Genomic DNA, 25,594 nt, shown 5'->3' on the forward strand with positions numbered 1-25,594 from the left:
CTGGGAACTCCTTCAAGATTGTTGGAAGACCATTTCCGGTGACTACCTCTTGAACCTCATCAAGAGAATGCCAACAGTGTGCAAAGCAGTCATCAAAGCAAAAGATGGCTACTATGAAGAACCTAGAATATAAGACATATTTTCAGCTGTTTCACACTTTTTTGCTAAGTATATAATTCCACATGTGATAATTCATAGTTTTGATGCCTTCAGTGTGAATGTACAATTTTCATAGTCAAGAAAATACGGAAAAATCTTTAAATGAGGTGTGTCCAAACTTTTGGTCTGTACTGTATATATATATATTATAGCCAAAATGATGTACTCTGACGAAGCCCCGGCCACAGATGACTTCGAGGGCAACAAGGAGAAGCTTCAGCATGCCCCTGCCTGCCACCAGTGATCGCATCTTGCAGGGGGAGGGAGTCTGCACGGGGGCACCTGCAATCTCGCTATTTAAATGCTGCCGTCAGCATTTAAACAGTTAAAAATATTGGAGCTTACAGCCGGCAGCTCTGCACCGCACACCGGCTCCCAATATGTGACATATGTCACACATCAAGAAGAGGCTAATGGGAAGACTGTCAGAAATATTCATGCTGAGAGTTGTAGTTTCACAGTAGCTGCCCTGGTGGAGGACTTCCTTGGTGACTTGCAGAACACGTGATCCTATCTTTGACGGTGAAGGGTTAACAGACCAGCGTTGTTGTCATCGGACTTTACCCCCCTCACACTACAATCAGGCGTATCCTAGGGGACATCAGCGCTGCCGGTGATCAGTCTGGCGACCATGGCACCAGGATTAGCCGCAGTCTGACCAGACCAGGGCCAAAAACCACACTGGCGCCATCAGTCCCGCTCTTGTGCGGATGCAGAACAACAACCACATCCGAAATGTCATTGATGGATTCATCAATGTAAGGGGAAACTATAAGGGGACAGGTCTGCGGCCTCCCCCCTAGTGTGGCCTCCCCTCCACCAGCGCGGCTTCCCATCCCAGTGGAATGGCCTCCCCCCAGTAGTGTGGCCCCTACACGCGCAGCCTCCCACCCCAGTAGCGCAGCCTCACCCCCCTCCCCCCAGTAGTGCAGCCTCACACACACACACCCAGGTAGTGCAGCCTCACACACACCCCCTCAGGTAGTGCAGCCTCACACACACCCCCTCAGGTAGTGCAGCCTCACACACACCCCCTCAGGTAGTGCAGCCTCACACACACCCCCTCAGGTAGTGCAGCCTCACACACACCCCCTCAGGTAGTGCAGCCTCACACACACCCCCTCAGGTAGTGCAGCCTCACACACACCCCCTCAGGTAGTGCAGCCTCACACACCCCCCCCCAGGTAGTGCAGCCTCACACACCCCCCCCCAGGTAGTGCAGCCTCACACACCCCCCCCCAGGTAGTGCAGCCTCACACCCCCCCCCCCCCCCCAGGTAGTGCAGCCTCACACCCCCCCCCCCCCCCCAGGTAGTGCAGCCTCACACCCCCCCCCCCCCCCCAGGTAGTGCAGCCTCACACCCCCCCCCCCCCCAGGTAGTGCAGCCTCACACCCCCCCCCCCCAGGTAGTGCAGCCTCACACACACCCCCCCAGGTAGTGCAGCCTCACACACCCCCCCCCCCCCCAGGTAGTGCAGCCTCACACACCCCCCCCCCCCCCCAGGTAGTGCAGCCTCACACACACCCCCCCCCCCCCCAGGTAGTGCAGCCTCACACACACCCCCCCCCAGGTAGTGCAGCCTCACACACACCCCCCCCCAGGTAGTGCAGCCTCACACACACCCCCCCCCCAGGTAGTGCAGCCTCACACACCCCCCCCCCCAGGTAGTGCAGCCTCACACACCCCCCCCCCCAGGTAGTGCAGCCTCACACACCCCCCCCCCCAGGTAGTGCAGCCTCACACACCCCCCCCCCCAGGTAGTGCAGCCTCACACACCCCCCCCCCCAGGTAGTGCAGCCTCACACACCCCCCCCCCAGGTAGTGCAGCCTCACACACACCCCCCCCCCAGGTAGTGCAGCCTCACACCCCCCCCCCCCCAGGTAGTGCAGCCTCACACCCCCCCCCCCCCCAGGTAGTGCAGCCTCACACCCCCCCCCCCCCCCCCCCAGGTAGTGCAGCCTCACCCCCCCCCCCCCCCCCCAGGTAGTGCAGCCTCACACCCCCCCCCCCCCCCAGGTAGTGCAGCCTCACACCCCCCCCCCCAGGTAGTGCAGCCTCACACACACCCCCCCCCCAGGTAGTGCAGCCTCACACACACACCCCCCCCAGGTAGTGCAGCCTCACACCCCCCCCCCCCCCAGGTAGTGCAGCCTCACACCCCCCCCCCCCCCCAGGTAGTGCAGCCTCACACCCCCCCCCCCCCCCCAGGTAGTGCAGCCTCACACCCCCCCCCCCCCCCCAGGTAGTGCAGCCTCACACCCCCCCCCCCCCCAGGTAGTGCAGCCTCACACCCCCCCCCCCCCCAGGTAGTGCAGCCTCACACCCCCCCCCCCCCCAGGTAGTGCAGCCTCACACACCCCCCCCCCAGGTAGTGCAGCCTCACACACACCCCCCCCCCAGGTAGTGCAGCCTCACACACACCCCCCCCCCAGGTAGTGCAGCCTCACACCCCCCCCCCCCCCCAGGTAGTGCAGCCTCACACCCCCCCCCCCCCCCCCAGGTAGTGCAGCCTCACCCCCCCCCCCCCCCCCCAGGTAGTGCAGCCTCACACCCCCCCCCCCCCCCAGGTAGTGCAGCCTCACACCCCCCCCCCCCCCAGGTAGTGCAGCCTCACACCCCCCCCCCCCCCAGGTAGTGCAGCCTCACACACACCCCCCCAGGTAGTGCAGCCTCACACACACCCCCCCAGGTAGTGCAGCCTCACACACACCCCCCCCCAGTAGTGCAGCCTCACACACACCCCCCCCCAGTAGTGCAGCCTCACACACACCCCCCCCCAGTAGTGCAGCCTCACACACACACCCCCCCCAGTAGTGCAGCCTCACACACACACCCCCCAGTAATGCAGCCTCACACACACACCCCCAGTAATGCAGCCTCACACACACACCCCCAGTAATGCAGCCTCACACACACCCCCCCAGTAGTGCAGCCTCACACACACCCCCCCAGTAGTGCAGCCTCACACCCCCGCCCCCAGTAGTGTGGCCTCAGGCTTTCGGCCTATATCTCAGCACAGATGTAAGATGGTGACACAACTATAGGAGTATTGGATGGCAGCAAAAGGGTCTGAGCTCTGGGCCCCCTATATAAATGTTGTGGGGGCACATGGCTACACAGAGCTCTCGTCGCTGACTGTACCGCTGCCTCCATCATTCCTGGGCGGGACCTCTCAGTCACAACAACTTTCTATCACTTCTGGCGTTCTGGGATATTTTTGTCCCTCCGCGGCCCCCGTCCATCGCTTCCCGTCCTCATTCTCCGCAATCACTTGCACAAATCTGTCTGTGGTAGCGGAATAGAGGCCGCCATTGTGGGCTCACACACACTCAGATGCCGCACACAGCGCCGCGGGCCGGTACTCACCTCATAATGCTTCATGGCTGCACCTGGCGCTTAAGCTACACTCACAGTTTGCAGGTACCTGCCGGGGATCCAGCCAGGGGCGGGGCCAACTGCTCCACATAGTGACAAACAAGGGAATCACCCAATCAGATTCCCAAATAGGAGTAATGGGGCGGAGTTATAGAACGCTCAGCCAATGGGAGACGCAGTTCCATTTATGGGCGGAATAAGAGTAAGGTGCAATGGGCGGAGGGGGCAGTAATGATTGACGTTTAATCAACCAATAGCAGGCAGGGATTTTGGTAGTGCTTCTCTCCAGCCAATAGGCGTCGGGGGTTTGCCGGGAATGATGGACAGCTGTCAGGCTATTTGTAGCGCTGCGCAGGGGGCGGGGCTGGGCAGTTACAGCCAAATCTGTGTCCACACTGGATCGCACGGCGAAAATCCCTTTAAGCAGCAATTTAAAAGCAATATTATTATTATTAATTATTATTATTATTATTATATAGCTTGGCCTCAGCTATGGGAAACAGAGCAAGTGTTGCCCAAAGTTCTGCCTAGTTAAAGAAAAGCAAGGCTGTAACCACCGACTCTGCATGACTTTTTGTGGCTGCCTGGGTCCTACATCGCCGCAGCCCCCATGGGCTGATGAAGCCCACCCCAATCTCTGCCTCTCCCCTGGCCTTTGTTGATAAGCTGCTGTGGTGACCTCACATTGACAGCGCTGCAGCCAATCACTGAGATCTTCGGCTCAGTGCCATTGAGCTGCTGCGTTGGTTGACAGCAAAATCCAGAAGTGAAGCATTAAAAAAAAATAAAGCCGATGCTCACCTCCGCTGGTGACCCCATCACAAGACGCAAGGCTTCCATATTAGCCTTGGTGATGTTCCATCCCAAGTAACCGCTACTGCCAATCAGAGGCTGCAGTGGTCACGTGTAACAAAACATCACCCTAGGGGGCCATGATCAAAAATTAAACAAAAATGCTTCTACTCTGCTAGGAAATCTACTTGTACATTTACTATGGAAAACATCCGCAGAAAATCCAAAATACGTGAAAAATTTTGAAGTGACACTCAGATCAATATCGGACTTGTCTCTGCGATTTTGCACCTACTTGGAAAAGCACAGATCGCACTCATCCACAAAAAACTGACATCTGAATGAGCCCTTGTCGAAAGTATGTTGGTCCTTTCCACCTCTACCACAACTTCCTCCATATTTCCCTTCTTTACACACCTATAGAGAGCAACGATAAATGTGGAAGTCCAAATATTAAAATCTCACATAATACAACATTTTTATTTACAATACTATGATTTACTACTACGATCTGTCATCTCACACTGTAGTGCTTGTTTATTTTAACACATATCACTAATTTAATTAAACTGTAATACTAACATCCATGCTCGTTTAAGGATACCAAGATATTATGGTTTAAACTTGGGAAAAATCACCAAAAATAAAGGTGTATCACATCCGGCTGTACCTGCTTTTTATCACCAAAAACACTGTAAAAACTGATGCCAACATTTTTGCTGCACTCTTGCACTTACCCATTGCTTTCTATGGGTGAAAAAAACGCTGAAAGAATTGACATGCTGCAGTTTTCAAAAGCGCAGCAGTTTTCCAATATTCACATTGCCTCCTCAAAGAGGAACAGGGCTTGAAGTCTAGTGCCACCTATTGGAAGTAGCAGTCCTAAAAGTCACTATCGACCTTTTATCGAGCCTTGCCATATCATCATCTCATACGGCCAAATCAGATCTCATACTTTGCACTGGTGAGGGGCAAAAGCCTGAATCATGTGTCTGCAAATTGAGATTCTTGTTTGGCTTTTAACCAAAGTCATGTGGCTAGGCTCATTAAAGGGTCAATAGTGTCTTTTAGGATTGCTGCTTCCAATAGGTGGCACTAGAGTTCAGGTCTTTTTCCTCTCTGAAGAGGTAATTTGCATATTTAATGTCCCAGAGGAGCATTGCATGGCTTATAAGCCTCCTCACATTGGCATGCCAGGCTAGGCATGTCACTCTCCACAAGGAGAAATGTTAACCACTTAGATCCCAGTAGTTTTCAAATTCAGTCAGGAAAGAAAAAAGAAGCGTGTGCACGAGACTTCTGAAATTTCACAGCTTTTGCTGGTACTTTAAAAAGCAGCCTTTGCTGGTACTTTAAAAAGCAGCTTTTAATTTGCATGAAAAATGTAACGTGTGAATGTGAAGACCCGAGGCCTTCAGTGGGTGTAACACTACTCAGACAACACAGGGTAAGGGTAAAACAGCGTCGCAATACTTTATTGAACCACAAAGCGGACAATAAACACACAGAACAGTCCCAGCAAATACCCAAGATGGTACAACATTACACAGTCTCACCCTTCCTTCTCTGCCCGCCTGGGATAGAACAGCTGTGACTTTGGAAACTTCCAGGGCCGACTACCTCAACCAGTGGCCCCTCGCTTCTGGTGGGCCCCCACTGAGAGAAGGTAGTGGCAAGCTTAGGAAGCTAGCAGTCCATCGAGGTACAAGGCCAGGAGACCCGATGGTCCCACCCTGGCCTCTCTGAGAGTTTCCATGGAGCCAGGCAATCGGTGGGTCCCTGCTGGCAACTCCAAATGTCTCCATGGGTTCTAGGCGACTGGTGGGTCCCTCCTAGCAACCCCAAAACAACATATCCATGGGGCCAGGTGACTTCTTCGTCCTCTTCTGGACTCCCCAAAATGTATCCATGTCTCTCTGATGGTTAATGGAGCAGATCCAAATCTTTCCAGTCAGGGCCGGTGCCCTTAGACTAGAATCATGTAAAATACAAATCTGTGTCTCTTTAGATGCCATGCAATCCATCTACTTTCCTGATGGATATCTCTCATACTCATTCTAAGGTCATTCTGATGTTCCTTAATCCTCTGTCGCAAGTCTCATTCTGTCTCCCCCACTACAGAAGCACATCTCCTTTTTAAGTACACATCCACAGGTTAAGAAAAAGGGATGATATTATTCCACAGTGCTTGAGTATCCACAGCTCATCCCCCAAGATTGTCTGGCAAACACCTTACAATGGTATTTAACATATCTGGCAAACATTCATTGTTCTAGGTAATTTATTTACATAGTTTGTATCACAGGGGCTCTTGTAAATACACATCATTGTTTCAGAATCAAAGAGCAGATAACATTCAGGGTTATACAAATAATAGTCTGTGTTAGGGCCCCGTCACACTAAGCGATGCAGCAGCGATCCCGACAACGATACGACCTGTCAGGGATCGTTGCTGCATCGCTAATACATCGCTGGTGAGCTGTCAAACAGGCAGGCTCACCAGCGATCAGGGGAGCAGCGATATCGTGGAAAGAATCGTTCCACGATGTCCTGCTCCCGTTACCAGCCTGCTGCAAGCAGGAGCAGGCTGGTAACTATGGTAAACATCGGGTTACTAAGTGCGCGTGTGCCCCTAGTAACCCGCTGTTTACCATGGATACCACTCTGCTACGGTGCGCCGGGAGCCTCCGCGCACCGTAGCAGAGTGGTATCCATGGTAAACAGCGGGTTACTAAGTGCGCGCGTGCCCCTAGTAACCCGATGTTTACCATAGTTACCAGCTAGATTGTTGGTCCCGCTGGTCACACACAGCGATGTGTGCTGGCCAGCGGGAGGCCAACGACCAAAAAATGGTCCAGGACACTTTGCAACGATCAGCGACCTCACAGCAGGGGCCTGATCGTTGCAAAGTGTCACACACAGCGACATCGCTGGTGAGGTCGCTGGTGAGTCACCAAAACCGTGACTCAGCAGCGATATAGCTAGCGATATCGCTATGTGAGACGGGGGCTTTAATCAACTAAAGAAGAACACAGATTAAAGAGTCAACATAAAAATAAACGTATGCTGCTCTTGTCATCAGAAAGTATGTCTGGCATAGTTATGATTTTACGCTGTATCGTCACAGTGAACATAGCCTTACTATTTATTTGTAAGCCGAAAATCTACCATTGAAACATCTGGTACAAGTAATAACTGAGTTACTCATAGTAAAGTCTTTCGGAGTTTCTCCTTCTCCTTGATTTTCAAATTTATTTAGGAACGATCTTCTTCGTCCATGGATCTTAGTTGGATCCTAAACATAAAACGAATAAATATTACATTGAATCTCTAACTTCTTATGTACTAAACTATCTCTACAATGGAGGACAGTGTGACCACTGCAGGACACCGTACTCCTCCTTAATTACGGTATATCCACTCTCTAGACAGGTAAAACTGATGGCACTGTAATACATATATCACATATTGGCCATTGAGTACTCCTCGTCATTTATTGATATCTCCCGGTGATTCGAGAATTCTCTATTTCCTTGAATATAGAAAGTCTTGTTTGGTCTTGAAGATCTTCTTAGTTTTGCCTTTATCACAGATGTTTCCATGATTTTTATATAATAAAATGTTTGCAGAAGTGTTCTCTGACTGTCCTTCTCTTCGCTAAACCAGCGTTAGTTTCATAGGTGTTTCTTGTCTAAATATCCATTAATAACTGGACATTCTGATGTCACCAGTCAGTCGCAAGGTCATAAATGTACGGGACCCATATTGACCATATTGTTCTTCGTAACATTCCCCATCTATAGTCACTAGATTAATGACCATGTACTATTTAGTGAATGTGCACAGGCTCGGACTGGCCCAAAGGGAAAAAGGTGAATTCCCCTGTGGACCCTGTGCAGGAGTGGGCTCCCACCTCCCTCTCTATGAGCACATGATTCACTATGTACAAGCAAGGACCACATCTCATCATTCATGTAACAAACCACCCATTAGACCAGGGATGTCAAACTTAAACACACAAAGGGCCAAAATGAAAAACTTGGACAAAGTCGCGAGCCAGCAAGTATACAGCATAAAGGGCTCCACATAGTCCTCCATACAGAATAATGGGCTTTACATATTCCTCCATACAGAATAATGAGCCCTACATAGTCCTTCATACAGTATAAAGGGCTCCACATAGTCCTCCATATAGAATAATAGGCCCCACATCGTCCTCCATACAGTATAATGGTCCTCATATAGTCCTCCATACGGTATAATGGGCCCCACATAGTCCTTCATACAGAATAAAAGGCCCCACATAGTCCTTCATACAGAATAATAGGCCCCACATAGTCCTCCATACAGTATACTGGTCCTCATATAGTCCTCCATACAGTATAATGGGCCCCACATAGTCCTCCCTACAGAATAATAGGCCCCACATAGTCCTTCATACAGAATAATAGGCCCCACATAGTCCTCCATACAGTATAAAGGGCTCCACACAGTCCTCCATACAGAATAATAGGCCCCACATAGTCCTCCATACAGTATAATGACCCCACATAGTCCTTCATACAGTATAATGGGCTCCACATAGTCCTCCATACAGTATAATGACCCCACATAGTCCTTCATACAGTATAATAAGCCCCACATAGTCCTCCATACAGTATAATGGGCTCCACATAGTCCTTCATACAGTATAATGGGCTGGCTCCACATAGTCCTACATACAGTATAATGGCCCCACATAGTCCTTCATACAGAATAATGGACCCCACATAGTCCTTAATACAGAATAATGGACCCCACATAGTCCTCCATTCAGTATAATGGCCCCACATAGTTCTTCATACAGTATAAAGGACTCCACATATTCCTCCATACAGAATAATAGGCCCCAGGGCCGGCGTCAGCACTTGGGCAAGTGCCGGGGCTCTGAGCAGGCGGGGGGCCCACTCGCGGTTGGGCACCCCGCCGGACTATGGGCGGAGGAGAGTGGTGCAAGCACCCGCCCTTCTCACCCGCTCGCTCAGGGCCCCGGCAGCCGGATACTTACCTCTCCCCGTGCCTCCGCAGATCCGCTGTCAGACGCTGACGTCTTTCCACCGCGCCCTCCCCTGAGCCATCACAGGCAGTGGGAAGACGCCGGTGACACTGGAGTCCGGACCTGAGCAGCGGCAGCAGGTGAGGAGGAGTGAGGTGAGTATTTGATTTTTTTTTTTAATGTATGGAGGCATGGGGCATTATATGGGGAGGGGTGACATCCTGCATGGGGAATTATATGGGGGGTGACATCCTGCATGGGGCATTATATGGGGGGAGAGGTGACATCCTGCATGGGGAATTATATGGGGAGTGACATCCTGCATGGGGCATTATATGGGGGGGTGACATCCTGCATGGGGAATTATATGGGGGGTGACATCCTGCATGGGGCATTATATGGGGAGGTGACATCCTGCATGGGGCATTATATGGTGGGTGACATCCTGCATGGGGCATTATATGGGGGGGGTGACATCCTGCATGGGAAATTATATAGGGCGTGACATCCTGCATGGGGCATTATATGGGGGGGTGACATCCTGCATGGTGAATTATGTAGGGGGTGACATCCAGCATGGGGCATTATATGGGGGGGTGACATCCTGCATGGGGAATTATAAGGGGGGTAACATCCTGCATGGGACATTATATGGAGGGGGTGACATCCTGCATGGGGCATTATATGGGGGGCTGACATCCTGCATGGGGAATTATATGGGGGGTGACATCCTGCATGGGGCATTATATGGGGGGTGACATCCTGCATGGGGCATTATATGGGGGGTGACATCCTGCATGGGGAATTATATGGGGGGTGACATCCTGCATGGGGAATTATATGGGGGGATGACATTCTGCATGGGGAATTATATGGGGGGGTTGACATTCTGCATGGGGCATTATATGGGGAGTGACATCCTGCATGGGGCATTATATGGGGGGGTGACATCCTGCATGGGGATTTATATGGGGAGTGACATCCTGCATGGGGCATTATATGGGGGGAGAGGTGACATCCTGCATGGGGAATTATATGGGGAGTGACATCCTGCATGGGGCATTATATGGGGGGTGACATCCTGCATGGGGAATTATATGGGGGGTGACATCCTGCATGGGGAATTATATGGGGGGGTGACATCCTGCATGGGGCATTGTATGGTGGGTGACATCCTGCATGGGGCATTATATGGGGGGGTGACATCCTGCATGGGGAATTATATGAGGGGTGACATCCTGCATGGGGCATTATATGGTGGGTGACATCCTGCATGGGGCATTATATGGGGGGGGGGTGACATCCTGCATGGGGAATTATATGGGGGGTGATATCCTGCATGGGGCATTATATGGGGGGGCGACATCCTGCATGGGGAATTATATGGGGGTGACATCCTGCATGGGGCATTATATGGGGGGTGACATCCTGCATGGGGCATTATATGGGGGGTGACATCCTGCATGGGGTATTATATGGGGGGTGACATCCTGCATGGGGCATTATATGGGGGTGAGAAGTGATATCCTGCATGGGGCATTATATGGGGGGGGTGACATCCTGCATGGGGCATTAAAACGGGGGAACAGCCTGCATGGGGCATTATAAGGGGGAGCAGCCTGCATAGGTCATTATGTGGGGGGAACAGCATGCAAAGGGCATTATGTGGGGGGATCAGCCTGCATGGAGCATTATATGGGGGCCAGTATCCTGTATGGAGCGTTATAACTGGACCAGTATCCTGTATGGAGCATTATATGGGGGCCAGTATTCTGTACGGAGCATTTTATGGGGACCAGTATTCTGTATTATTATTATTATTATAGCGCCATTTATTCCATGCCACTTTACATGTGAAAAAGGGGTATACATACAAGAACAATTACAATAATCTTGAATACAATGTGACAGCGACTGGTACAGGAGGAGCGAGGTCCCTGCCCGCGAGGGCTCACAATCTACAGGGGATGGGTGAGGATACAGTAGGTGAGGGTAGAGCTGGTCGGGCAGCGGTATGGTGAATCAGTGGTTATTGCAAGTTGTAGGCTTGTCGGAAGAGGTGGGTCTTCAGGCTCCTTTTGAAGGTTTCCACGGTACGTGAGAGTCTGACGTGTTGGGGTAGAGAGTTCCAGAGTAGGGGGGAAGCACATGTATGGAGCATTACACTGTGTTCCAAATTATTATGCAAATAATATTTTCTCAGATTTTCTCAAATTACCTATATGAATTGCAGTCATTGTAATTTTCCAGTCAAATAACTATTAGAGTACAATTGAAAGGTTTTTGTACAACCTGCCTATGATAACAGTATATTTTTAAAAAAATAAAACACTCAAACTGCACTCAAAATGCATGTTCCAAATTATTATGCACAGCAGAGTTTTCAACCTTTTCATTTGAATAAAGAACAAAAAAATGGTCATTTTTGAAATTATAAGCATTAGCAGGTTATTACAAACTGAAATCAAACAGTTTTCAACTCAAAACTTTATTCTAGGTGATGTTACATTTGCACATAGGACCCCTTGTTCGAAAGGAGCTTCTGAACTCTCTCGTCCATTGAATTTGTCAGGTTTTGGATGGTTTCTGCTTCAATTGTTTTGCATGAGGACAGAATACACTCCCAGAGCTGTTGCTTAGATGTGAACTGCCTCCCGCCATCATAGACACTCCTTTTGATGATGCTCCAGAGGTTCTCAATGGGGTTGAGGTCAGGGGAGGATGGCTGCCACACCATAAGTTTGTCCCCTTTTATGCCCATAGCAGCCAGAGATGCAGATGTGTTATGTGCAGCATGAGACGGTGCATTATCATGCATGAAAATGATCTTGCTGCGGAATGCACGGTTCTTCTTCTTGAACCATGGCAGGAAGTGCTGTTTGAGAAACTCAACATACATTATGGAGTTCATCTTTACCCCTTCAGGGATCCTAAAGGGGCCGACAATCTCTCTCCCCATGATTCCAGCCCAAAACATTACTCCACCTCCTCCTTGTTGGCGCCGCAGCTGTGTTTGCATGGGGTGTCCATCAACCAGCCATCCTCCACTCCATCCATCTGGACCATCGAGCATTTTGAAGTCAGTCTTCATGTATTGTTTGGCCCACTGGAGCCGTTTCTGCTTGTGTGCAGTGGATAGAGGAGGTCGACAGGATGGCTTACGCACAGCTGCAAACCTCTGAAGGACCCTGCATCTTGTTGTTCGGGGGACGTTGGAGGCACCAGCAGCTTCAAAAACTTGTCTGCTGCTATGACAAGGCTTTTTTGCCGCAGCTCTTTTAACCTGACGTAATTGCCTGTAGGAAAGAGTCCTCAATTTTCCCTTATCAGCACGCACACGTGTGTACTGTGAATCAGCTACATACTTCTAGATTGTGCGATGATCACGATGAAGTGTCTTGGCAATGTTGATTGTAGTCATGCCTTGATCTAAACACTCCACAATTTGTTGCTTCTCAGCAGCCGACACATCCTTTTTCTTTCCCATTTTGGCAGAAAATGTAGGCTGCTTAATAATGTGGGACAGCCTTCTTAAGTAGTCTTGCCTTTCATTGGACACACCTGCCAAACTATCTAGCACAGGTGTCTGCAATTGCTTACAGTGATATAAAGAGCCCTGACACACATCACCATCAATGAGTTTAACTGACAAACAAAAAAATTCTTACCTTATCACTCCTAAACACTTTTTGCATAATAATTTGGAACACAGTGTATATGGGGGCCAGTATTCTGCATGGAGCGTTATATGGGGGCCATTATTCCTCCATACAGAATAATAGGCCCAACATAGTCCTCCATACAGTATAATGGTCCTCACATAATCCTCTATACAGTATAATGGGCCCCACATAGTCCTCCATACAGAATAATAGGCCCCACATAGTCCTCCATACAGAATAATGGGCCCCACATATTCCTCCATACTGTATAATGGTCCCACATAGTCCTCCATACAGAATAATAGGCCCAACATAGTCCCCCATACAGAATAATAGGCCCTACATAGTCCTCCATACAGTGTAATGGGTACCACATAGTCCTCCATACAGAATAATGGGCCCACATAGTCCTCCATACAGAATAATGACCCCACATAGTCCTCCATACAGAATAATGGGCCCACATAGTCCTCCATACAGAATAATGACCCCACATAGTCCTCCATACAGAATAATGGGCCCCACATAGTCCTCCATACAGTATACTGGGCCACACATAGTCCTCCATATAGAATAATGGGCCCACATAGTCCTCCATACAGAGTAATGGGCCCACATAGTCCTCCATATAGAATAATGGGCCCACATACTCCTCCATACAGAATAATGGCCCCACATAGTCCTCCATACAGTATACTGGACCACACATAGTCCTCCATACAGAATAATGGGACCACATAGTCTTCCATACAGTATAATAGGCCCCACATAGTCCTCCATACAGAATAATGGGCCCACATAGTCCTCCATATAGAATAATGGGCCCCACATAGTTCTCCATACAGTATAATGGTCCTCACATAGTCCTCCATACAGTATAATGGGCCCCACATAGTTCTCCATGCAGTATTATGGGCACCACACAATCCTCCATACAGTATAATGGCCCCATATAGTCCTCCATACAGTATAATGGGCCCCACATAGTCCTCCATACAGTATTATGGGACCACACAGTCTTCCATATAGAATAATGGCCCTGACATAGTCCTCCATACAGAGTAATAGGCCCCACATAGTCCTCCATACAGTATAATGGTCCTCACATAGTCCTCCATAGAGTATAATGGGCCCCACATAGTCTTCCATACAGTATAATAGGCCCACATAGTCCTCCATACAGAATAATGGGCCCACATAGTCCTCCATACAGAATAATGGGCCCCACATAGTCCTCCATATAGAATAATGGGCCCCACATAGTTCTCCATAGAGTATAATGGTCCTCACATAGTCCTCCATACAGTATAATGGGCCCCACATAGTCCTCCATACAGTATTATGGGCACCACACAATCCTCCATACAGTATAATGGGCCCCACATAGTCCTCCATACAGTATTATGGGCACCACACAGTCTTCCATACAGAATAATGGCCCTGACATAGTCCTCCATACAGAATAATAGCCCCCGCATAGTCCTCCATACAGTATAATGGGCCCCACATAGTCCTCCATACAGTATAATCAGCCCCACATAGTCCTCCATACAGTATAATGGCCCCGCACAGTCCTCCATACAGAATAATGGGCCCCACATAGTCCTCCATACAGTATAATGGCCCCGCACAGTCCTCCATACAGTATAATGGGCCCCACATAGTCCTCCATACACTATAATGGCCCCGCACAGTCCTCCATACAGTATAATGGCCCCACATAGTACTCCATACAGTATAATGGGCCCCACATAGTCCTCCATACAGAAAAATGGGTCCCACATAGTCCTCCATACAGAAAAATGGCCCCACATAGTCCTCCATACAGTATGATGGCCCCACATAGTCTTCCATACAGTATAATGGGCCCCACATAGTCCTCCATACAGTATAATGGCCCCACATAGTCTTCCATACAGTATAATGGGCCCACATAGTCCTCCATACAGTATAATGGCTCCACATAGGGGTGGTGGCTCTGGTGTCTCAGGCCAAATATAACCCCCTTGCTGGCCAGATTTAACCCACGGGCCGGAGTTTGACACGTATGCAGTAGACTATTATATAGAAGCAGAGGTAAACTTGTGAATGCGAGTAATGTAATATTTGCATGTAGCTGAACAGTGGGCCCCCTGAGCCAATGTTACTGGTGGGCCACCTAAGCCAATGTTACTGGTGGACCCCCTGAGCCAATGTTACTGGTGGACCCCCTGAGTCAATGTTACTGGTGGGCCCCCTGAACCAATGTTACTGGTGGGCCCCCTGAGCCAATGTTACTGGTGGGCCCCCTGAGCCAATGTTACAGGTGGGCCCCCTGAGCCAATGTTACTGGTGGGGCCCCCTGAGCCAATGTTACTGGTGGGCCCCCTGAGCCAATGTTACTGGTGGGGCCCCCTGAGCCAATGTTACTGGTGGGCCCCCTGAGCCAATGTTACAGGTGGGCCCCCTGAGCCAATGTTACAGGTGGGCCCCCTGAGCCAATGTTACTGGTGGGCCCTTGGTACCCCAGCCTGACACTGGATGTGCTCCATATTAAACTAGGGACACTTGTAGGGTGTGATCACTAAATACTAAGAAGTATTTTTAATTCTCAAAAGTAGTAAAACATAATTAAAATAATAAAATTGATATCGTACTGATCTACAGAAAAGTTAGCATGTCATGTATTCCATAGTGTAAACGCCGGAATATTGCAAAACCCTAAAAAATATTGTGGAATTGCTGCTTATTTTTCTATTCCACCCCCCAAAAAATATTTAACACTTTTTTTCATACATTATATATACTCTAATATGGGGTTCTTAAAGTGTTATTCCCAAAATAGCAAGTAATCCCCTATCCATGATATAGGGGATAATTTGCTGATCACTGGGGGGTCTGACCATTGGGACCCTCGTGCTCTCAAGAACAGGCACTGCAGAGCACTTTCTTGAATAGAGAGGATTGTCTATCGCACTGACGGAAATAGCTCGAGCTCCAGAGCCCAGTTCTATTAATCACTAGGAGTCCTAGTGGTCGGACCCCCAGTGATCAGCTAGTTATCCCCATATCCTATGGGTAGGGGACAACTTGCTGTTTTTGGAATAACCCTTTCAGTCATCGCTCAAAAAACAAGCCCTTACAAAATAAAACACTTATAGCTCTCAAATTGCAGTGATGCGAATATCACTGTGTCTTCATTGTCCAAGTTAGCCAATTGCTCATTCAATTTTATTAAATGTTGATATTTTTTTACTGATTTTTTTTTATTTAATTTTTTTGGTATGCCCCCCAAAAATTCACTCTAAATCATAATTTTTATTTGTTATTTTTCCCTGTACTAAAAGTACCTAAATGTGCCCTATCAGGCACCCTGCCTACATGTGGTATGGACACTGACTATGTCACGTGTTTTGAGTGTGACATAATCAAGTGTAGATTAACCTATATGAAGCGATCGGCATTCATCATGACCCCAAATATCAGATCTCTGATCCCTTTTCTTATTCCTGATATTAAAGATAAGTATTTTGTGAGTCCAAGTTGAAAAAAATGAAGTAGCTCATGAGTTCAAGTGTATTCAATCTTTGCTCGCCCATTCTGACAGCTGCAGCTTGTACTGAGCAGTGTGAGATGTCAGCAGGAAGGAGGGACACTGAGGAGTTGTCAATCAGGCTACGTAGGTGAAATAGAGTTAAAGGGGTTGTCCACAACCCCTTCTCCACTGCTATATTCTCCTCCATGTAAAATAAAAACAGCCCATGCTGAACTCCAGCCACGTCGGGTCTCCCAGGACTCGCATGACATTGTTACGTTATGTGAGCCCTGCTGTCAATGAGCGTCTGTTTCACTCTCACATCCTTTGGACCAAGCTGACATTCAAAAGACGTGAGAACTGCTGCTGATCTTTTGATTTCCTCCGAATGTCCATCATGTCAGAAGTAATTGAGAGTGAAACCTCCTCTGATTGGCTGCTGGGCTCACATTGGCATAACATCGTCAAGCGAGCCCTGCTGGAATGGTGAGTACAGGCTGTTATTATTTTACACGGGGGGGGGGGGATTATAGCTAATGAGAAGGGGTTGTCTGAATAGTGGACAACCCCTTTAAACTTTCAGAAATGATTTTACAACCATTCTGACATGGATTTTAAAAGTAAGTACACCAGCATCACCAAGTCTAATAGATCTGTTTAGTAATGCATGCAGTTTGAAATCTGGCTACAGATCAGCTTTAAATTTTAAAGAGGACAGCAGCTTGAAAAGGTTTTCCTTGAAGGGCAAAACAAACCATGTGATGAGCAGGATACACGATTTCTATTAGGCTAATGCAGTCCCTAATCAGCAGCATTCATGTGAGCTAATTGTCACATTAATAAAAACACAAGCGATCTATTCTGGGTATCGAAAGGGCTGCCTCCAAGTGCCATTCAGTGACATGTGGAAGCGATACCCCGTGTTGGAACGGCATCAGGTGAATACTTTAAAGAGGTATTTGGCTGCAGGAGATGTACATAAGCAGAATTACTGAGGCACCGTGCCACACTCGACACGACATGACTGCTCAGCCTTTACAATATTCTCATCTATTCCATATTTTTCCTATGATTTATAGAAATACGCAGAATATTTTAATATAAAATGCATATTTATTCCTTTGGATGCTGGGAGACAACCTGTATGCCATTACTCCTCCCGCACTACATTGCCATCCAGCTTCCCGACGAATGCCAAATCTGCAACACTACTATGCCAAATTGCAATTCAGGACTGTGAGAAAGCTGGGTGACCATCTATGCATGAGTTGTGATGGTTGCCGGAAGTGTAAGTGTAAGATCCTAGGACCCTAGGCAAAGTCTTTTTGTCTCTTTTAGACACCAGGGACTCGATTCATCAAAGCGATTACTCCAGAATTTTGGCAAAAAATTGATGCGCAACACAAGGTTGTACAAAAAACGTTTGCGTTTTTGCACCAGTTTTACTCACCTATGCCAAAATGGGCAGAACTGGGGTGGGACGAGGTCTTGACGCCGCGGCTCATCAAATCCATAATGAGCTGTGATGTACCTTGCTCCAGAAATATTCCTCCAAGACATCCTCTCATCAAGACTGGAAAGAACATCGCCGGTCATGATGAATCGAGGGACCAGGGTCCCGGTGTAACTACTACCTCTGCACCCCTATTGATCATACTTTGCTTCTAACCTTGACATCCAGAAGGATTCCTAGAAAAAGACTGAGAGCGCTTGGAGTCCTAGAAGAGATGACCACTCTCCCAGGTGGCCTTCAAACCTCCTCAAAAGCAAATACTTCTGGAAGGTTTGATGGCAGGATGGTCTAGATTTGTTAAAAAGAATCAAGATAGATACATGCATACATGGAATCAAGAGATACGGATAAATGATAGATAGATAGATAGATAGATAGATAGATAGATAGATAGATAGATAGATAGATAGAGGGTTAAAAGGAAGTAGCTTCCACCATTGAGAAGTAGAGAAGACACCAGTGTTAAATAAGCCATTGATGGTAACTTTTGGAGTGCTGCCTCTTTTTGGAATTTATATAAGAAGATACAGGGGTAGGTCGAGGGCTTGACGCCACGGCTTGTCAAATTCATAATGAGCTGTGATGTACCTTGCACCAGAAATCTTACTCCAACTTGTCTCCTCATCAAGACCAGCAAGAACAACGCCGGTCTTGATGATTTGGGGGACCAGGGTCCCGGAGTAACTACTACCTCTGCACCCCGATTGATCATAATTTGCATCTAACCATGACATCCAGAAGGATTCCTAGACAAAGAGTGAAAGGCGAATGCTTGGAGTCCTATAAGAGATGTCCACTCTTCCACATGGCCTCCAGACCTCCAGAAAAGCAAACACTTCGGAAAGGTTTGATGGCAGGATGGTCTATCATAGATTTGTTAAAAAGAATCAAGATACGTAGACACATGCATATATGGAATCAAGACATATGCATAAATGATAGACAGATAGATAGATAGATAGATAGATAGATAGAGGGTTAAACGGAAGTAGCTTCCCACCATTGAGAAGTAGAGAAGACACCAGTGTTAAATAAACCATTGATGATAACTTTTGGAGTGCTGCCTCTTTTTGGAATTTATATAAGAAGATAATGGGGTGGCTACCTGGAGACTTGCACCCCTTATATTAGAAATCGGGAACGCTTTATTCTATTTTTTAGCAGATAGATAGTAATTGGTGGTAGAGAAGACAGGGGAGTAGTTGAAGATGTGATTTATGGCGGTGTTGTTGGTATAGGAACCGGAGAACCGATGGAGGGCGGGCGGTGTTGCTGAAGGTGTCGGTATGAGAATAAAATTACAAGCCTGGCAATCTTCTTAATATCATGGTTACTTGTGATATCCTACACAGCTCAGCAGTGTGCTAGTCCTCCAAGATCCCAATGACTCTCTTTGATCAATAGTCCCAAAAGTATTCAGGAATGGCTAGAAGTTAGGGAGAGATATGATACCTGTTTATAATAGTTAAATGGGTTGTCCTTTAAAAAAAAAAAGAAAATAAAATAAAAGCTATAATCCTCATTAGGAATCTCTGAATTACAGAAGAAGCCCTCTTTTTAGGTCATCTCTTGTCCCTAGTGGAGAGCGGATGTACAGAGCATCTCTTGCTTGGGAGGAATCGTCCTGTCCTCCTATACAGAAAATGCATGCATTTGAATAGATGAAGTGTAATGATTCTCTTCATTTGTGGTGGCGCTTTGGGAAACTGAATGCAGAAAGGCCCCGATTCATCAAGATTGGTGTTTTATACGTCAATCTTGGAGTTACAGTGCTTTGAACCTTGTGAGCTTTTCCACATTTCACCCACAAACTTAAATGTATTTTATTGGGATTTTATGTGATATACCAACACAAAATAGCAAGCATTTGTGAAGTGTAAAAGAAATGATACATGGGTTTTCTAAATACTTTAAAAATAAAATTGTGACATGCATTTGTATTCAGCCCCCCTGAGTCAGTACTTTGTAGGACCACCTTTCACTGTAATTACTGCTGTAGTCTTTTGGGGTCTGTCTCTACCATTTTTGCACATTAAGAGGCTGAAATTTTTGCGCATTCTTCTTTGCAGACTCGCTCTCGTTCACACACATGAATATGCTGTGATCTAAACCATCCATTATAGATCTAGCAGTATGTTGTAGTGTCGTTGTCCTGCTGGAAGGTGAACCTACACCACAGTCTCAAGTCTTTTACAGCCTCTAACAGGTTTTCCTCCAGGATTGCTGTGTATTTAGCTTCATCCATCTTCTCATCAACTCTGACCAGCTTCCCTGTCCCTGCTGATGAAAAGCCTCCCCACAGCATGATGCTGTCACCACCATGTTTCACGGTGGGCATAATGTTTTCAGGGTGATGTGCAGTGATAGTTTTTTGTCACGTAGCATTTTGCATTTAGCCCAAAAATTCTCCTTTGGACTCATCTGACCAGAGCACTTTCTTCTACATACTAGCTCTGTCCCCTACATGGCTTTCTGCAAACTGCAAACGGGACTTCTTATGGCTTGCTTTCAAAAATTGCCTTATTTCTTGCCAATAATTGTACTGTGGGCAGATTCTCCCACCTGAGCTGTGGATCTCTGCAGCTTCTCCAGAGTGACCATGGGCCTCTAGGCTGCTTCTATAAGTAGTGATATACTTGCTTGGGATGTCAATTTATTTGGATGCCATTTCTTGGTAGGTTTGTAGTTGTGCCATACGCCTTCCACTTTTGGATGATGGATTGAATAGTGCTCCGTGAGAAGTTCAGAGTTTGGGCTATTTTTTTATAACCTAACCCTGCTTCACTCTTTTCCACAACTTCATCCCTGACCTGTCTGGTGTGTTCATTGGTTTTCATGATGGTGTTTGATTCCTAATGTTTTTTAGGCTGCTTTTCAAATTACTGTTCTCCTTACTTGTGTCAGACTAGGTGGAGAGCCATGTCTTGGTAGGTTTGCAGTTGTGCTATACTCCTCCATTTTTGGATGATGGATTGAACAGTGCTTTGTGAGATGTTCAGAGCTTGAGCTATTTTTTATAACCTAACCCTGTTTTACTCTTCTCCACAACTTTATCCCTCACCTGTCTGGTGTGGTTCTTGGTTTTCATGATGTTGTTTGATCCCTAATATTCTCAAACAAACTTCTGAGGCCTCCACAGAACAGCTGTAGTTATACTGAGAATAAATTACACATAAGTGGACTCAATTTACTTATTATGTGTCTTCTGAAGGCAATTTTTCACTCAGGATTTTATTTAGGGGTGTCAAACTACAGGGGACTGAATTTTCGGATTTATATTTTAAAAATATTTAGAAAACCATGTATCATTTCCTTTACACTTCCCAAATACTTGCTACTTTGTGTTGGTATCACATAAAATCCCAATAAAATACATTTAAGTTTGTGGGTGTAACATGAAGAAATGTAGAAAAGTTTACAGGCTGTGAATACTTTTTCAAGGCACTGTACATGCCCCAAATTTAATGAACTAAGTGCATGTTTCAGCTACCGTGTTCCACAGCAAGAAATGTACATCATGTCAGAGCCTGGTGTACAATTCTGTCATAAAATATGACAATTCTGTGGCGTAAATTATGATTAATTTGATGCTCATGCATACATATGCCCTTCCCACCTGATCTTTGTCCAGTTTTGAAAAAAGTTAGCAAAGCCGGCATAAAACCGCCAAACGTCTCAAAATTTCAAGCAGTTTTACAGTAGAAATCTGATGCTGATGAATTGGCCCCAAAGTCCTTTCCAGTAAGATTCTCATTAGTGTTGAGCGAGCACTAAAATGCTCGGGTGCTTGAAGCTCAGACCGAGCTCATCGTGATACTCGGGTGCTCGACCCGAGCAACGAGCCCAATGTTAGTCTATGGGAGACCCGAGCATTTTTGCGGCGGCACCTGTAGAAAGCCTAAAAAGTGCCCAAAAGGATAGTGACAGTGCTCAAAAGACATGGGGGCAGCACGGGGATCGCCCCAGGAAGCATTTCTGACCCCCAGGTCACTGCTGTCAACAACGTGGTCAGAGGTATTAAGCCACTTTTACGAGCTCACAAGAAAAAGTTCAAAAACGAAACTGAAAGTGCTTTCCTGTGAAATATGTTAAGGAACTTCCTTTCCAGGGTAAAGACTTGTGTATAAGGTAAAATAAATAATCAAAAACAAAAATACTCCTCCACACCTTGGGCTATGTTCACAAGTAGGATTTTTCATGCGTTTTTGCACTTTTGTATTGCTTTCAACCATGACAAATGCATTCACCGGGAAATGTCATTTTAACATTTTACAATCTTATCTGGCCATGTGCTGTGTGACACATGCATACAGTGCTGAAAAGACATGGGAACAGCATGGGGAATACCCTGTAAGCATCTCTGACACCCAGGTCACTGCCTAAAAGTGTGCCCATCAGAAGTGATCCTTGCCGCATCAGAAGATGTAGACTTACAACTATCCCCGTGCAAGTCCTTGTCCCAGGGCAGTGTTCAATTGTACCTCCCCCATTCCTTGCAATGCAAGCGCAAATATGCAGCCAACCACCCACCCACCCGCAGGCTGCAATACCATACTGATAGCTTTCACATGAAAAGGGCCTTTTAGTTTGGAGGAGGCCGAAGCTGGCCACTACCTCATGGCTGTTTCGGCAGCGAGGTATCCATACTCAGTCCCCAGCCGTGCGGCGGCCGGGTGTCCACGCTCGGTCCCCAACCGCCTGGGGGCGGCCGGGTGTCCATAAACGGTCCCCAGCCGCCCCTATTTCTCCTGTCACCTTCCCACACACTTTTCTTAGCCTGGCCTGCTTTAGGGCAGCATTGGATGAGCCCACCAGAGAACCAGACTCCTCCGGTGGGCCCTGGCTTCTCCATCAGGGGAGTTGAGAGTGCCAAGGTGAGGAGCATGATGATGATGATAGAAGTTAGCATCTGCTTTGTTTTCTTGGAATGCAAGCGCATGTATGTAGTAGCGGCTAGGCCTGAGGTGGTCAACATTTTGGCGCATATCCTACCTCCTCCGAGGATTGCTGGATGTTTTCCTGCTACTATCCCAGTTCTATGACTCCCGTTAAAACAAAGCTTCAGGTGATAAATGATGGATGAGGTGGTGGCAAAGGAGAAAGAGCAGGAGGAACAGGGACCATTCACATCAATATCAGGCCAGTCAACCACACATGTCTTGTAGGATATGTTTCTGTACCAAAAGGAGCGGTTCGGCTACATAGTTATAGGGCATACAGTGAGTGCAATGACTACCAAAAATTTAGAGGCACTCCAATGCCTCTTGGAAGTGACATGGAGGTCAGAGGGCCTTAACTAAACCATTTTTTCCATTTATAGCAACTGGGTCTCCTGTGCACTGTTGGCCTAAGCAGTGAATGGAAGGCTTTCCAAAAATTATGAGGAACTGCAATGCCCCTTGAAACAGACGTGGATTACAGTGTACTAAAAACCTTCTACCCATTATTGGGGAGTGGGTCTCCCTTAGTGTTCGCCTATGCATTGAAAAGCAAAAGCTGACTAAAATTAGGAGGAAATGCAATGCCCGTTGGAAGAGTCGTGGAGGTCGCAGTAGCTTAACAAGACGGTTTGAACGCCCTTTGGAAAAGTGGTGGAGGTCACAGTAGCTTAACAAGACGGTTTTAATGCCTCTCGGAAGAGACGTGGAGGTCGCAGTAGCTTAACAAGACGGTTTTAATGCCCCTTGGAAAAGTGGTGGAGGTCGCAGTAGCTTAACAAGACGGTTTTAATGCCCCTCGGAAGAGACGTGGAGGTCGCAGTAGCTTAACAAGACAGTTTAATGCCCCTTGGAAAAGTGGTGGAGGTCCCAGTAGCTTAACAAGATGGTTTGAATGCCCCTTGGAAAAGTGGTGGAGGTCGCAGTAGCTTAACAAGACGGTTTTAATGCCCCTTACAAGAGCCATACAGTACAGCATCTTAAAAACATTATTCCCATTATTGGGGAGTGGGTCTCCCATAGTCTTTGTTTATGCCTTCCAAGCAAAAGCTGACAAAAATTAGGACGGAGAAACTTGCAATGCCCCTTACAAGAGCCATGCAGTACAGCATATTACAAACATTATTCCCATTATTGGGGAGTGGGTCTCCCATAGTCTTTGCTTATGCCTTCCAAGCAAAAGCTGCCAAAAATTAGGACGGAGGAACTTGCAATGCCCCTTACAAGAGCCAACGGTATGCACGTTGGGATGAGATGAGGCTGGGCTGTGAGTAATCGACCGCTATGGCTTCTTGATCCATCTCATCATACACTGGCTGCAATGCCTCCTCTTTAATTCTCTGCAGAGAGCGTTGCAAAAGACAGACAAGTGAAATGCTGACGCTAATGATGGCGTCATCGCCACTCACCATCTTGGTGGACTCCTCAAAGTTTATCAAGATGGTACATATGTCAGACATCCAGGTCCACTCCTGAGGTCTTATGTGTGGAGTCTGACCTGAATATCGACAGCCTTGTTGCAGCTGGTACTCCACAACTGCTCTCTTCTGCTCACAAATCCTTTGCAACATGTGGAGGGTAGAATTCCAATGTGTGGGGACATCACACACCAGTCGGTGTGACGGAAGCTGCAAACGCTGCTGCAACATAGCAAGGGCGGCGGAAGCTGTAGCCGACTTGCGAAAATGAGCTGACAGGCGGCGTACTTTGACGAGCAGATCTGGCAACTCGGGGTGCGATTTAAGAAACCGCTGAACCACGAGGTTAAGCACATGAGCCAGGCATGGTACGTGTTGTGATCTCGCCTCGCCTCAGAGCCGCCACCAGGTTACGGCCATTGTCACACACGACCATGCCTGGATGTAGGTTCAGCGGTCTCAGCCACAGATCTGCCTGCTCTTTCACAGCTGATCACAACTCACAAGCAGTGTTTCTCACCTAAGCTTATGAGTTTCAGCACAGCCTGTTGCCGCTTGGCGGAGGCAGTACTGCAGTGCTTCCAGCTTGTAACTGATGTGGTGATATCTGAGATGGAGGCTGAACATGAGGAGGAGGAGGAGGATGATGCACAGGAGCTGTACACTGTGGGGGCAACTCTGACTGACATAGGGCTCGCAATCCTCGGTGTGGGGAGGATGTGTTCCGTCCCAAGGTCCGACTGGGTCCCGGCTTCCACTATGTTTACCCAGTGTGCCGTCAGGGAGATGTACTGTCCCTGGCCACAAGCACTTGTCCACGTGTCCGTTGTCAGGTGGACTCTCCCAGTAACTGCATTGTTGAGGGCACGGCAGATGTTTTGGGACATGTGCTTGTGTAATGCGGGGATGGCACACCGGGCAAAATAGTGTCGGCTGGGGACCGAGTACCTAGGGACGGCCACCGCCATAAGGTTGCGGAAGGATTCCGTCTCCACCAGCCTAAAAGGCAGCATTTCCAACGCAAGCAGTCTTGAAATGTGCGAATTTAGGACTGTGGCCTGTGGGGCGCTGGCTGCGAATTTCCGCTTTCGTTCAAAAGTCTGGAATATGGACAATTGAACGCTGCGGTGGGACGTGGACGTGGACGTTGATGCTGTTTCTTGAGAAACTGCCATAACAAGTGAAGA

General features: G+C 47.8%; 2 protein-coding genes across 2 annotated transcripts in view; one reads left to right on the forward strand and one right to left on the reverse strand.

Moving 5' to 3' along the window:
* The window catches only part of TECR (trans-2,3-enoyl-CoA reductase), a 34,946-nt gene extending 31,284 nt beyond the window's left edge, over positions 1-3,662 (reverse strand). Inside the window, exon 1 of the mRNA XM_073653839.1 lies at positions 3,528-3,662. Within this exon, the coding sequence (XP_073509940.1) occupies positions 3,528-3,542 (15 nt within the window). The 5' untranslated portion in view covers positions 3,543-3,662. The remainder of the gene's footprint in view (positions 1-3,527) is intronic.
* DNAJB1 (DnaJ heat shock protein family (Hsp40) member B1) overlaps positions 1-25,594 on the forward strand; it is a 74,080-nt gene that overhangs the window by 11,944 nt on the left and 36,542 nt on the right. The gene's annotated exons all lie outside the window — the stretch shown is intronic.

Source organism: Phyllobates terribilis, unplaced genomic scaffold, assembly GCF_046119375.1.
Source record: "Phyllobates terribilis strain yellow unplaced genomic scaffold, ASM4611937v1 Scaffold_11__3_contigs__length_659146591, whole genome shotgun sequence".
Classification (NCBI taxonomy): domain Eukaryota; kingdom Metazoa; phylum Chordata; class Amphibia; order Anura; family Dendrobatidae; genus Phyllobates; species Phyllobates terribilis.